General features: G+C 31.8%; 1 protein-coding gene across 5 annotated transcripts in view; it reads left to right on the plus strand.

Annotated features, from left to right (window-relative positions):
* The window catches only part of Cntln (centlein), a 313,688-nt gene that overhangs the window by 52,836 nt on the left and 245,121 nt on the right, over window positions 1–15,731 (plus strand). For all 5 annotated transcript variants that reach the window (XR_005733953.2, XM_078047677.1, XM_005340132.5 and 2 more), the window contains exon 3: window positions 9,462–9,546. Coding sequence is in view for 4 of the 5 variants with exons in the window: in XM_078047677.1 (XP_077903803.1) it covers window positions 9,462–9,546 (85 nt within the window). In the remaining variant the exon portion in view is untranslated. The remainder of the gene's footprint in view (window positions 1–9,461; window positions 9,547–15,731) is intronic.

Genomic DNA, 15,731 nt, shown 5'->3' on the forward strand with positions numbered 1-15,731 from the left:
TTTGCCATCTTTATGGATGGAAAAATCTAAGATCCAATTTAACTATTTTAAAAATGGAGAAATTTTGCACATTATCCAGTGTAACTGCTTAAGACTTAACTCTAACATCTGAAAAAAAAATTTAATTTTAATGATTTGTGATAATGAAAACTGACTGTAGAGTTAGGCTAATTGTTTTAGAATTTTGGCTTGCCATTTGTGTGATTCAGGGAAAAACATTCATTTTTCTATGCCTTAGTGTCTTTTTTCCTGTAAAATATAATTAAGAATAGAGTTGTTTAAGTTAATAAATGTACAGGGAATTTAATACTGCCTAGGAAATTGAAAGTATATTATTATCTCATTTTACAGCTTAAATTCCTTATTAGTTTGTTTATGTAGAGTCTTAAGAAAAGTCAATTAGCATCTTCTATGTAATAGACTAGACTTCCAGAGTAACTTTTTTTTTTTAGTTGTTCTCTTTTTTCTATATTATTTTAAACCTTTACTTATTTATTTATTTTTATGTGGCGCTGAGGATGGAATCCACTGCCTCACACATCTTAGGCAAGTGATGTAACACTGAGTTACAACCCCAGCCCTTAACTTCACTTTTTTGATGTTATTATTAATTAATGTTACATTTTATTTGCAGTTTACTGATCCTAAAATTAATGTATTTTGTACTTGAATTAGAAAACTTAAAATATTTCTAAATCTCAAATTGCCATTAGGATTTATCAAAGATAATTTATTTTTTACTTATAAATGTTTTAAATGAATTTTATGTAAAAAACTACTTTATTTTCCTACTAGTTTTTAGTTTTAAATGTTGCATCTTTATATAAATCTTGGAGACATAGTTTGATTCATTTTTAATATTCTGTACTTTTGATTAGACTTTCTTTTAATTTTTTCTTATACTTATTCTCCTATTTTCTGTTGCCAATCCGCCCCTTCTTTTCTGGTCTAGAAATGAAAACTCAATCCTGGAAAATGGCAATCATAGAAGGAAATATAATGGGCAAGATAATGTTCAGTTTTTCTTGTTTATATAGGATGTATATGCTATATCCTTGAAATACTTGTATTTAAAGATTTAATGTCATAGAAAAATGAGAGATTATCTTACATTTATATTTGGAGTTAAAAAGTTTAGATTCTTGATAAAAGCAGGCTGTTACTATAGGTTATGCTATATTCACTCATCACTGGGAAAACCTCTCTGCTGCTTCAATTCCACTCCTAAACACATGGGTTGCACAGCTGCTGGATAGTTGTACACTGTCCCATGTGTATTAAGCCAATACAGCCTGTGAAGAGGTTGCATTTTGGAGCATGGTAGTAGCATGGCTGGTTGGAGACCCCTGAAGTGTTGCTGCCAGAATTCTGCCATCTGGCAACATTGCTGCTAGGTTGTTCCATTCAGGGCATAAATATATTTTTGCTGAGCACTTTTCCTTTTGCAATAGTCATGAACGCTCAAGCAGAGATGTGGATGGATGGTCATGGGTACTAACATAAAGATGTTTAATTGGAACTACTCTAATGTTCAAGGTGAGAGAACATGCAATAAAGTGTAAAGAAATACATTTGAACTTTTACAATAGGTACAAGAAGCTTGACAAATAATCTTTAACTTGTATGAAGACCTTTGAATTAAAGAATTGTGAGAATACAGTGAAGCATAGTTACCCCCATAATTTAGCCTTTTAATACATGGCGGAAGGCAATACAGAAGCATAATTTTTATTTTAAGGTAAAATAATCATAACTGACTTCATTTAATGGAAATTTATTGTAGTTTCATTAAACATCCCCAAAACTTTGAACATAAGTCAACATTTCATGGAGATGAAAGTATTATGCTGCTTGCATGTGTGCATATCTGCATATTGGAGCACAAAATATTGACATGATAATTGCAGTCAAGCCTGAGTGAACAGTGGCCTGTGGGAATTCAGCTGGTGTTGTACCAACTGGATGGCTGCTCAGGACACAGTATGAAATGCAAGGTGCAAGTTAGCACTTTATTCAGCACAGGCAGGCATCATTTAAAAATCCTTGGGGGCAACCCTGGTGATGTGCAGATGTTAAAACAGTCTGTTCTGAAGTGCTGATATTTTTGAACACTGCAAGAGACTTCTAGATTCTGGGTGAAAAAAATATTTGCACAGTTATTAAAGTCATATAAATACGCAATCTTTTCCAACTCCTTTATGAATGTTCTACATAATAAATGTTGAGTATGTGCAGAAATATCTGGCTATGTAGTTAAAAGAAACAAGAAAATCAGGAAATTGTCATTTAATTTCTAACTTTAAAACAATATGTTATTCTTTGAGTTTCAACTTGATACATTTAGAAATTAACTGATTACATAAGAGTTCAATAATATTGTTTAGTAATATATTAAATCCAAATAAATATTTTCTTTTGAATTATTTCTTTGCTTAAAACATTCACCAATATGCCGTAAATTATGATCCAGATTCTACTTTTATTTTGAATCTTAATCTGAACCTACCTGATTGAACAAGGGAAAAGTATGTCATTTTTCATGTGTGAGGCCATCTTTTAGTTTTAAATATTTATTTTATTTTAAAAATAAAATATAATAGATCTAAATTCTGGATTATAAAATAAAGACTAATTTATGTACCAATGCAAACTAACTATATTAAGTAGATATAAACCTTTAAAATATTTTATACCAAACTTTCTATGTATTAGGATTTGTTGCATTATTTTTATTCAGAGTACTAGTGGTATTCCCCCCCCCCCAATAATTGTTTTTTACTATGGAGTACAGTGTGTCTGTAAAATATTTTTGTAACTCTTTTTCAAGTTTAAGTGTATTATTTTGGATACCATACTGGTAATTCATTATATATATTTAAGATTAGAAAATGGTTATAAAATACTTAATGAATAAAAGGACAAAGCATTTCATGATAATATTCTCATTTCCCTTAACTTATGTTTTTATTTAGAATCTAAATATTTATTACAAATTCAGAATGTTTTAAAGGCAAAAGCCCATAATATCCATAAAATCTTCATTTTAATTAATACTGTACTCAAATGAGAGAATAGTCCAATAAGCTTTATTTTGTGAATTATTATCTGTTAATTAAGAATAATCAACTTCATTAAGATTTGTTTTTCCATTTTCTTTGTTTTTAAATTCATACCAATATCATTATTATAGTTAAATGTTTCTTTTAGACTCTAATATTTCATTCTGACATCTCATTAAAAATGGGCTCAAACCCAGAAAATACGATCCTGTCATATTGTATAATATATGGCATGGTGTATAACACAATAAATTTTTGTTTTTTAATGATTTAGAATAATTTTTCACTTTTTTGAATTTAGAAAAATGGCAGAAAGTTAGCATGGTAATTCATGTGGCCAAGGACGGCAATGTTAAATATTTAAATGGGTAGTACTCTTGGGAATAGTGATTGGAGCTTTAAACTTGTACACATTTGACAGCCTTTCTTCACTTCATTTTTCATCCTAAAGAAGTCTGCAAATATTCTTAGCTCACATCATTATTGCACATCAGTGGTTCTAATTAGTTAAACAGGAGTTTGTCTCAGTCATTGATCATCATCAACTTCTTGACAGTGTCTTTTTTTGCAGGGGCGGGGGTGGAGAACCTTTTTTAATGTCTTGTAAATACATAGAATATGTCTTAATTGAATTTTTCAGATAGGTTGGTGATTTTTAAACTTGAAACAACCTTTTTTTTAATCTTATTATTCTATGTAAAAGATACTGTATACATGTTGTAGCAGTTTTCTCTTGGGAGCATTTTCCTGTTGTGAAAATGTTAGAGATCCCATACCAACAGGAGGAGCTACTGGACAAATTTCCAGAAAGATTTTGAGTTGTGATTATTATTTTCAGTTCAAAATTTAAACACTATATCACTTTTAGGGTTGTTCAATTATAAAATGTCACAGGTATGTTTTTAAAGTTTATATTTTATATGATGTTTCTATTTAATTTGTATACTGTTTATAAACAGCATTGGATCATTCACAATCTATTGACAGATATGTGAGTTATTGGACTTTCAGATGTTAGTGTGCATCAGAATCACTTGAGGCCTTGTATGGCTTCTGTAAGAAAATACCATAGATTGGGTATCATAAATAACAATTATTTCTCACAGTTCTGGAGTCTGGGAAGTCCAGATTTAAGGTGCCACCTGGTTTGGTTCCCAGTGAGAGCTCTCTTGCAAATGGCTCCCTTTTTGCCATGTCCTTATATAATGGAGAAAAAGATCATCTCTACAGTGTTCCTTCTCCTAAGTGTGCTTACTCATTCATGAGGACCCTGCCTTCATCACCTAATTACCTCCCAAAGGTTTAGTCTCCAAATACTGTCATTTGGAATTATTAATTTTTGGGGAGAAACAAACATTTAGTCTAGAGCACCTTGTTAAACATAGGTTACTGGGCCCCCTGCCTTCAGAGTTTCTAATCTGGGGTGAATCTGGGGTGGGCTGCAGAACTTGTATTTCTAACCTAGTTGATGTTGATGCTACTATTCTGGCAACCTATACTTTGAAAACCACTGATTAGACTATATGTGTGTTATATTGCACATACTTCTATCATAGAGAAATCACCCTATTTCAAATTCATCTGGGTGATATAATAATGCTTTTGTTTGGGTTTTATAGTATATAGTCTACTTTTATTCTTATCTTATTTAAAATAAACCCTAGAATTGATTTTGGGATTGCAGACTTATGATGGAAGAGTAGATTAGAAAAACTGAAATGGGGACCATGATGCATACCTGTAATCTCAGTGCTGTTGAAGACTGAGACAGGATCTCAAGTTTGAGGCTAACCTCAGCAATTTAGTGAGGACTTAAACAACCCCTGGGTTCAATCCCTAGTACATTAAAACAAAACAAAACAAAAAACTCTGTAAATTAAACTAATGAGGAATTTCCAACTGGAGTTAATACCTTGATTTTTTTCAACATTTATCTTTGTCCTTAAGTAAATCATACCATGCTCTGCATTTTGATATTTGGTTATTTTTGTTCATCTATTTATTCCTCAAGTGAATTTATAGTATTTTCCTGCAATACTACTGATTTTATAATGGAAAGTTAAGAATACCAATGATAATTTCAGGGTATAAATTAGTGACAAATGATAGACATTTACATATATATATATGTGTGTGTGTGTGTGTGTGTGTGTGTATGTAAAAGAACATATATTTTAAATATAAAATATTTTTGTAAAACACTAAAGACTAAAGTATAAAATAAAAAGCGTATTAATTTCCAAAAGTATGTCAAATTTCACTGTTTACAGAAGAAACACAGGAGGAAGCCCAGTTAAAGACAATGGATTGTAATTTTGCATGAAATTTGATATTAATGCATAGTATAAAGAAAATGACTAATAAAGCAGGATAAAGTACAGATAGTAAAGAAGTAGTAGTAGTAATTCATATTTGAAAAATTTCCAACATAGTTTGTTACACATCTTGTTTAATGTGTTCCTTCATTCAGAGTGTTAAAGGTGACTATAGAAAAAACCCTTGACCATGATGACACTGTTCTTTTATAGATTTTTAGCTATTGTGGTGAAGTAGTCTTAGTATTATCTCTGTGGTCTCCTATTTTTTCTTGACCTAATGACTATCCTAGTATCTCAGCATATTTTATTCTTCCTCTCTTCTAAGCTTCCTGCACTTCTTTTTCATTCTCACTTTGAGCTGATAAATACCCTTACTTTCTACTCCACTGAGAAAATATTCTTATGGGAGAGAGAACTTTTTCTCCTCTTAACTCCAACTACTAACATATCTGAAGGTATACTCATATTCTTTTTATTTCATTGTAAGAACTATTTATACTCATCTAAATCCAAATAAACTGCATTTGTCGCTATCTGAATTGTTCATGTCATTATACACATTTGCAGTCTATCTCTGAAACAAATAAAACCCCCTCTCTTTTGATATCCTATTTACCTTGAACTATTGTTTAATTTTGCTGCATTTTAAATAGAAAATTTTCTCTGAAGAGTTTTCACTATCTTCATTTTTTTCTTTGCATGTTTAACTCATTCTAATTAAGTTTTCATACCCATCATTCTCCTAAAACAGTTCTTGTTAAGATCATCAGAGACCTGATATGTCTAAATTAAGAAACCCATTTTCAATTTTTATCTTCTAAAGCATCTGCAGCATTTAACATAGTTGACCATTCCTTCTAAAAATACTTCATTCACTTACATCTCTTGATTCTCCTCTTAGACTACTGGCGTGGGTGTCTTCTTAGTATCATTTACTGAAAAATTTCCCCTCATGTTCCTAATCTATAAATGTTGAAGTGTACCAGATTCGCTCCTCAGATTTATTTGTTGAAAATAACACCTGGATAATATCATCTACTCTTATATTTGGATAAAATGCCTTTGAATGACTCTTAAAGTTGTGTCTTTAACCTTAACTGCTTTCTTGATTCCAGACTTGTCAAACTGCTTACTTCTCTTGGATGTTGACTAGAACACCTCAAATTTAGCATATACAAATCCCAACTCAGTGTCCAACTATTTCCTGCTCTATATTTAAAATCATATTTATTCCATCCTTCTAGTTGCCCAGGCAAAAAAGCCTTAGAGACATTATTGACTTTTCTCTTTCTTTTACATGTCTAAAGCACTAGGAAATCCTGTTAGTTCTACCTTCAGAATATCTAGAATTTTATCAGTTTTCAGTATCACCACACTTACTATCTTATTCATTTCACCTGTGTCTTTCCTCTGGGGTATTGCAATTGCTTTCTAATAGCTTTTCTTTCCATCCTTGACCCTTACAGTCTGTCCTCAACCCGAATAACTAGTATGATACTCATAAACTGTCAATTTGTAATATGTTATTTCTTGGCTCAAAACTGTCCTGTGCTCTACTGTTTCACTGAAAATCAGATTCATATTTCATGGGGCTTAAAAGGCCACATATTATGCCCAGTGACCAATTTGTTCTCAGCTACCATTCACTTGTTCACTCTACTACAAATATATTTACTTCTTTGCTGTTCTTTGAATATACCAATTATAGTAGTTCCTCTGTTTCCCCTTATCTGTGATTTGGCTTTCCATGGTTTGAGTTACCCATAGTCAACTGTGTTCCTAAAATATTAGTAGAAAAATCCCAAGAATAAACATAGAAACCACATTTATATAACTTCTATTATAGTTACATTAATATAATTGTTCTAGGGCTGGGATTATGGCTCAGCAGCAGAGTACTTGCCTAGCACGTGCAGGACCCGGGTTTGACCCTCAGCACCACATAAAAATAAAGGCATTGTGTTATGTCCATCTACACCTAAAAAATAAATGTTTAAAAAATAATTGTTCTATTTATTTTTAGTTATTGTTAATATCTCTCTCTGAGCCAAATTTATACATTAATTTTATGATAGATATGTATGTGTAAGGAAAAAAACCCACCATATATAGAGTCTGGTGTTATCTTGTGATTTTGGGCATCTGTGGAGGGTAGTTTTTGGAACACAGGGCCTGTGGATAAGGGATGTGTTCTATTCTGTATGTTCAGTGTCTTTGTACTTGAAACTAGTCTGGTGGTTTGAAAAAACTGGCTACCTGAGATCTGCATGATTCTCACTTCCTTTCTTTAGATCTTTACTCAAATATTAAAGGGAGTCATTTGTTAAGCTTGCTTTGCAAGTTTGCTTTCTCTTCCTTTCACTTTACCTGGGAATGAAAGGAAGCTTATTGCCATCACTTTCTTAGCTATCCTAATTTATTTTCCTTATTATACTTATAGCCATTTGACAGGCTATGTATTTACTTATATATCTTTATTTTCAGTATCTCTTTACTAAAATATTAATTTCATGAGGTCAACCTTTTGTTTTCTATAGTGTCTCTAATCCCTGGGCCAGTGCCTGTCTTACAATAAATGCTCAATAGATATTATTGAATTGTTATTCTTCCCTTTATCTTTTACTATTACTTCTCTTTTTCTCTGGAGATATTTTATGGTTGCCACTGATTTGTCAACCTCACCCAGAAACCCTTCATGAAATAGGCTTTATATTGGTAACTTGGGGCTCTTGGTCAACAGTGACATAGAGGTCTGCTGTATTTAGTGCCTCAGCAACAGGGTACTTTGGTCCAACCCCTGAATGGGGGTGCCATATCTATTATAAACTTTTGCCGTTTTAGGCTTTCATGAAAGTCTTAGTTCCCAGCAAGGATATTCAGAAGGTTTCTGCAGTCTCCTTTCCTGAGTTATGAACTCCATCCTAGGCTTACTTTCAAATTATGAGCTTGATTATTCTTTGACATATGAGCAAGGCAATTTGTTTTTCATTATCTCCAGAAACCAAGCTCCTTTTCACTTCAGCAAATAACCTCTTCATCCCCATTCATAGCTTTGTATTTCTGCTTAGTTTGTGATCCTCAGGGACGTAGCTATGTTTCTTTACTTTTTTTCTTTCTTCCTTGTCTGTAAATTCTACGATACATGGGTGATTTAGGCACAGATTCCTATTTTCTTTACCTATTTATAAAGTTTGTTTTTTTTAAAATTATGACTCTGTGTCCAGAAGATTTCTTACCATTTTTGATATAAATTAAACAGTATCAGCTTGATTATATAATCTCTTCCAATCTTTGTTCCTTTTCCTTCTCCTCCTTTCCATATTTAAAGGTTTCTATTTTTAAATGATTATCATTATTTACATGTAAATAATCCCAAAGGATTATGCTTTGATTATACAATTACTATTTAGTTTAGGTAGTAGTATTCTCAGAGGCTAGGAATGTATAAGAAGTTGTCAAAAATTTAAAAATTCTACTCATAGAATATTGATAATTAGTAAATCTGTCTCTCCTTTGAAACTCCTACTTTAAAAATGATACTATTTTATTCTAATCTAATTACATGTATAAAATGCCTATATTACTATGAATATGTTTACTTTTTATTGTTAGTTAATTTAAAAGTGATGACCTTTTTGGTCATTGCATTCAAGGTTAAACAATATATACATATACATTTTTGATGATATACATAAATTTGGAAATGAAACTGTTTTTTTAAAGAGAAAGAGAGAATTTTTTAATATTTATTTTTCAGTTTTCAGTGGACATAACATCTTTATTTTATTTTTATGTGGTGCTGAGGATCGAACCCAGTGCCCTGTGCATGCCAGGCAAGCATGTTACCACTTGAGCCACATCCCCAGCCCTGAAACTGTTCTTTTAATATGAAGTTGTTTTAGTTGTCAGCAGTTGTAAGTTGTTGTCACTTGCCATATGGTTTCTGATTAATTCTGAAAGGGCTGTCAACCCAAGATAATTTAATTTCTTATCTCTTAAAGTGATATTCATTATCAGGATATGAATATTTAAAGGACTAGTTAGAAATTATGACTAATAAACTATTAAATTTTTTTCTTTCTAGAGAAAAACAAAAATCTGAAGCAAAAGACAGAAAAGTTCTAGAAATTCTGCAAGTCAAGGATGCTAAAATACAAGAATTGGAACAGGTTAGTGTTATAATAAAATGTTTAAAAAATCAATATATTTACTTCAGGTAGTAGATTTTTTTTTTAGTTGTAGTTGGACACATCTTTATTTTAATTTGTTTTTATTTTTATGTGGTGCTGAGGATCAAACCCAGCGCCTTGCATGTGCTAGGTTTTGCTGGGCCACAACCTCAGCCCCCAGGTAGTAGATCTTTAATACTATTAATTTTTTGCAATAATGTTCATTAAGAATATCCAGGTGGTTACATTAAAGCATTACTATTTTGAAATCACTGTAGTGAGTCTATTTTTATACTGTGCATATAGCCTATTCTTTGTTTTCTGAATTAGTAGGCTAAGATATTTATTTGCTTAAACTTTTAGGTAATGTGAGTTTTATAGTAGTATTTACCTATTATTTATTGTTTTATTGAATTTTGTCTTTTATTATTAGCACTCATTCACCTGTGAAACTTATAAATATGCGTATGGTATTATTTGTATAAAGGATGAATAACAACTTGTATAAATCTATTTCATCATTTGAAAATGTTTTTTTGAATTAGTTTAAGCCTATATTTTATATATATATATATAATCAGCAAGTTATACAATTTAGTTAATATGTGATTAATTATGTGTAACTGTATAAATTGGTATAGTATTATTGCAACAGTGTGTGTTGGCAGTGCTTCTAGGAACCATTTTTTTTAATACCTTTACTTTATTTATTTATTTTTATGTGAGCTGAGGATCGAACCCAGGGCCTCGCACTTGCGAGGCAGGTGCTCTTCCGCTGAGCCATAACCCCAGCCCTGGAACCATTTTTAAAATGCAGACGTCTTAAAAGCAGTAGTGAAAGAATCTGTTTTTGGATTGAATAGAAGTAGCTTTTTGGCAACCATACGGTTCTGATATTTATTTATTTTCTTTCCTAACAATTAAAGGGTCATGGGAACTTGAAGCTAAGATTGGTTATTATTATAAAATTGTTCTATTAAAATTTTGAATGTTGAAACTAACTTCAATAAGACATTCAACTATTTTCCCTTTATCTACATTCATATAAATTTTTTCTACAGTGGGATGTATATCCCAATATGACATACTAATTTGACTCTTAGATCTTCTATACAGTTGTTTTAGTTAGCTTTTCTGTAGCTGTGACCAAAAGATCAGACAAGAACAACTTAGAGGAGGAAAAGTTTATTTGAGGCTAGTGGTTTCAGAGGTCTCTATTCATAGATGAGGGGCCCAACAGAGGAAAGCTGCTTAGTCCATGGTAAGAGTCTGGAAGCAGAAAAAGGATTTGCAAAGAGAAGCCATAGGGAAGTTGCATTCTTTGAGGGCATACCTCCAGTGATCCATCTCCTCTAGTCATACCTCATCTGCTTATAGTTACCACCCAGTCAGTTAATTCAAGCTGGTATAGACTGATTAGGTTATGTGAGAGCTCTCATAACCTCTTCTTTTCACCTGTGAGTGTTCTGAATTAACAATAGCTTTTGGAGGATTCTTCATACCATAACAAAAGTCGTATTTTCCGTATATAAAATATCACAATTGATACTATAAAAATAGCATTTAAAAAATAACAATTTATTTAGAGTTTTGGCACTTTTTAAATATCCTTTAACATTAAGTTTGCAATGCTTTAATGAACATTCTTTAGTTTAATGTAGAAGCTATAGCATTATATTAAAAATATATTGGCTTTCATAAATGATGATTTATTTTCCCCTTTTATTTGCTAAGGGACATTTATTTTAAGTCATTGACTCACACAATTATGGGGTAACAAGTTTGTATTCTACAAGGCCGGCTGGCAGAATGGAGACACAGTAAAGAGTTGATGTTATAGTGCAGATCCTAAGGGAAACGGAAGGTTGAATTCCTTTCTCCTTCAGTAACCATAGACTTTTTTAGGTCCTTCAGTTGATTGGGTATGATTAACCCACATTATTGAGGCTAATCTTCTTTACTCAAAGTCTACTAATTTAAATGTTAATCACATCTTAAAAGTATTTTCATCACAATATCTACATTGGATACTATGAGTACCATAGCCTAGCCAAACTGAAACATAAAGTTAGCCAAATGGGTAAAAAGAACTGATGTAAACAGTCCTTTATCGTGAGGTTTTGTATTTATCACCCTAGGGATTATGCTGTGTCTACTGTTTGTTGTAGTCGTAGGTGTTAGAGATTAAATGTTTCTTTGGTGGCCTTAATTTTGTTTGAATTTCTCTGGACTTTTGAGACTTTGAAATATTTTCTGACACACATAATTCTTTCATTTGTATTGCCCTTTTATTTTATCAGAGCCCTATTGATGTGGTGGTGAGGCCTGGGGGAAAAGAAGAAGTATTCTATAGTATTATAATTAGGTCTCAGTCTTTTGGTTAAGAGTGCCTCTGTACTTTTACCTACATAATTGCTTCTCCATTTTGTTCCTTTCCTTAGGAGAGCTAGGAAGGCTGGAGGCTGTTGGATTAGATATTTCTTTTTTCCAGATTAATTAGGCTGTGGCAAAATCCTGTTAGGCTGGGCTCTGGTAAATAGTTTCTCTTGAGAGCGGATCTTATTAAAAAGTAAGGAATGTGCTATATGTTTTTAAATGGCTACACTTCCTTTCCGCCTGCTGGCAGCAGGAAGGTATTTTTCACCAGTCTTCCCTTTGACAGCCTGATAAAGCTCCTATAGGTAAAACTCATGAAAATGTGCACCTGCCCCCAAAGTCCAGACCCTCTTGGAGTTTTTAACTCTCAAATATGTCCACGTAGTTCCTCCATTAATTAGCTGATTATACATAGGTTTTCCTATCCTGATACTGGTTCCCATGGAGTTTTTTGTTCCTTGTCTTCTGCTTTGGTCAATTATTATTCTCATATCTACTTCTCTCTTCAATTTTGGAAATATTGCTTTGTCCAGTGACCTCATTTCTCTGATGACTCTAAACATTGTGGATTTTCAGTTTGCTTATTTATTTATTTTTCTTTTCTTGTGTGAATGGAGATACAGCTTCCAAGATTACATGCTAAATTAGAAAATGGAAATCCCTGCATTAGGTCTTTTTTTTTTTTTTGGTACCAGGGATTGAATCCTGGGATGCTTAATCACTGAGCAACATCCCCATCCCCAGCTCTTTATTTATTATTTTGAGACTTTTTTAATATTTATTTTTCAGTTTTAGGTGGACACAATATCTTTTTTTATTTTCATGTGGTGCTGAGAATAGAACCCCGTGCCTCATGCATGCTAGGCGAGCACGCTACCACTTGAGCCATATCCCCAGCCTCTATTTTGATACTTTGAGACAGGGTTTTGCTAAGTTGCTGAGGCTGGCTTTAAACCTGCGATCCTCCTGCCCTGGCATCCCACGCTGCTGTGATTACAGGCATGAGCCACCATGCTGGGCTTCTATTAGGTTTTTGTTGCTCTACTGAATAATATTAAATAGATCTTCATTTTCAGCTTATAATTTGTAGATTAGAAAAGCAATTAGAATGACAATTCCTTTACCTTAAGTCTTAACTAGTCAAATTTGTTAGAAAGTTATGATTTTTTTTAAAGCCGGTTGCAGCAAAACCTTTATGTAAGTGCCATCAAATGTTGGCACTTGCATTTTTAAAAAATATTGTAGTTTGACACAATACCTTTATTTTATTTAATTTATTTTTATGTGGTGCTAAGAATCGAACCCAGTGTCTCATACATGCTAGGCAAGTGCTCCACCACTGAGCCACAACTCCAGCCCCAGCACTTGCATTTTATTGGTAATAGTGTAAAGAACTGCCATATATTTCTGAAGAAGACTATGCTTTAGCTTTGTCACTGTTATGAAATAAGTGATTTAATAAATTTCTCTTCTATTATTCCACTAAATAACATGACTTTTGATAACTTAGTGTATTGCATTTAATTAAATGACAGTTGCTCTTTAGCATTGTATTTATTTTTTTCTTACCTTTCTAGGAAGCTGAGAAATAAATTTTGGTTTTGAATTGCAATTATTTTTCTTAACCCTTTTCCTGTCTTCATTTACCATTATTTTAGTTGTAATTTCATTATTTTCTTAAATTAAAACGTTCCCATCCACTTTGAAAGTAGGTCAGTATCAATAATAAATTAACCTTGTTCCAGTATTACCTGGTAAAGTTTTAGGTCTTATGCTATTGTCCTCCCTGCCTCTCCTCCTTCCCCGCTTTGTCCTATTATTTTCTTCTTTCTCTATAGATTTATCTTAACCATGATTTGAATTATTCATTTATTGGCTTATCCATATAAATTATTTGTTCCAGACATACTTTCTCTTGTCACTCTGTATGCTTTATGATTCCTCTGAGCTCTGTTTGTTATTTTAATATTAGTTCAAGCTAGACTATTAAGAATTTGCTCTATCCAGAAAGGTTTGTTGAAAAAAGTTTTATAAAGCTTAATTTTTAAATGATTTTTAACTGTATATACCTGTGCTTTCATTATTTAAAGTAGATCATTGAGAGTACATTTCATTAGGAAAATATGTTGAATTCTACAGAATTTTCAAGCATTTAGCAATTTTCTGAATTAAACTGTGATAAACTGATATTATTCCTCTTCATTAAAATGTTATATTGTATAATCAGTTATCTTATACAGATGTAACATTGTATAACATTAGTTTATAAAACAAAGTAACATCTCATTTTGCTTACTTTGCTTATCTCACCATATTGCATAACTGCTTTGTGTAACATTACTAATTATAAAATGTATTTACATTTGTAAAAGTATTAAAATGATAGTTTTATTTAACTCACCTTATTCATTCATTCATTTACCTTATTCATTTTATTTCTTTTTTCTTATAAATTACCAAATTCATTAATGTGCTAAACTTTTATTTTTAGTGCTTGTTAAGTTTAGCTCAGTTTAATGGAAAACCCTGCTAAAACCTTTTTTTAAACACCTTCTTTTTTTTTTAATGCCTTCACTTTATTTTATTTTTTTTATGTGGTGCTAAGGATCAAACCCAGTGCCTCATGCATGCTAGGCAAGTGCTCTACCACTGAGCCACAACCCTAGCTCCAAAACTGTGCTAAAACTTTTAAGTCAGTTGTTTAGTGTCTGTCTGTCCTAGAATCTAAATAAACTCCAGAAGAGGGACATGCTTCTTTAGAGTAATAGCTGTATAGATGTTTTTAAGATAGTCTTAATGTTTGCATCTTTGAATTTATCATTCAGTATAAATCTCATCTGTAAATTCTTACTAATCCTATTTGAACGATAAAGAGTATTTAGAGATAATCAGCAAGAGTAGATAGTACATTATATGTCAAATGAATCATATAAGAAATGTACAAAGTTAGAGAAGGCAAGAATTATAAAATAGGTGGGCTAGTTGTAGAAACCTTCATGAAGTTAAAGGAGCTGCAAGCTGAATCTTCAAAAAGGATAAGACTTAGATGGGAATAGAAGAATGGACTCTGACTTGAGGATGGGCCATTTATGTTATCTATTTTTATGCTGTTTGACCAATGTCATACACATTTTGTTATGACCTACTAATTAAACAGGAAATACAAAATTAAAAACTACATTGAGTTTCCATTTATACTTACAGGATTTGTAAAAATCCCTTCAGACTTCCTCTTAAATGTTGGTGGGGATATGGAGTGATAGGAACTCTTGAAGTGCATATAGCCTATTTCTTAGCAATTTCATCTCCTACGTATATATGATCTATAGAGTGTTTTCTAGTCTTTTATTAATGTGACCCTGTCATGACTCAGTATAGACAAACATGGAATGGAAGTTTCATATAATAGTTGTCCTTACTACACCTAATAAAGATAAACATTCAACAAAATTTATATAAAATGTGAATTTCATAATGCTTAATAAAATAATAATTTCAAATTAAACATTACAAAAATGTAGGCAAAATTTTGACTTACATAGTGTGCCTGTTTTGTATGTTTATTCTTATAGGCATCATGTTTTTGCTAAGAATTTGTGCATCTCATTTTGATATTTTCTACTGAATTATATTTCATTTTTTAAAGAAAATGCTGATTTAATGACTGGTTTGACTTAATGACCTATTACTAGATGATAGTTCTGAGTTTGAAAAATACTGCTTGGGAAGAAATCTTACTTATATGTTCCTGGAGATGTTTGAGAGTGTTTATAGCTCTGTTGTTTGTAAAACTTTTTCCCTGGAGTGGG

This window comes from Ictidomys tridecemlineatus, chromosome 4 (assembly GCF_052094955.1).
Source record: "Ictidomys tridecemlineatus isolate mIctTri1 chromosome 4, mIctTri1.hap1, whole genome shotgun sequence".
NCBI lineage: Eukaryota > Metazoa > Chordata > Mammalia > Rodentia > Sciuridae > Ictidomys > Ictidomys tridecemlineatus.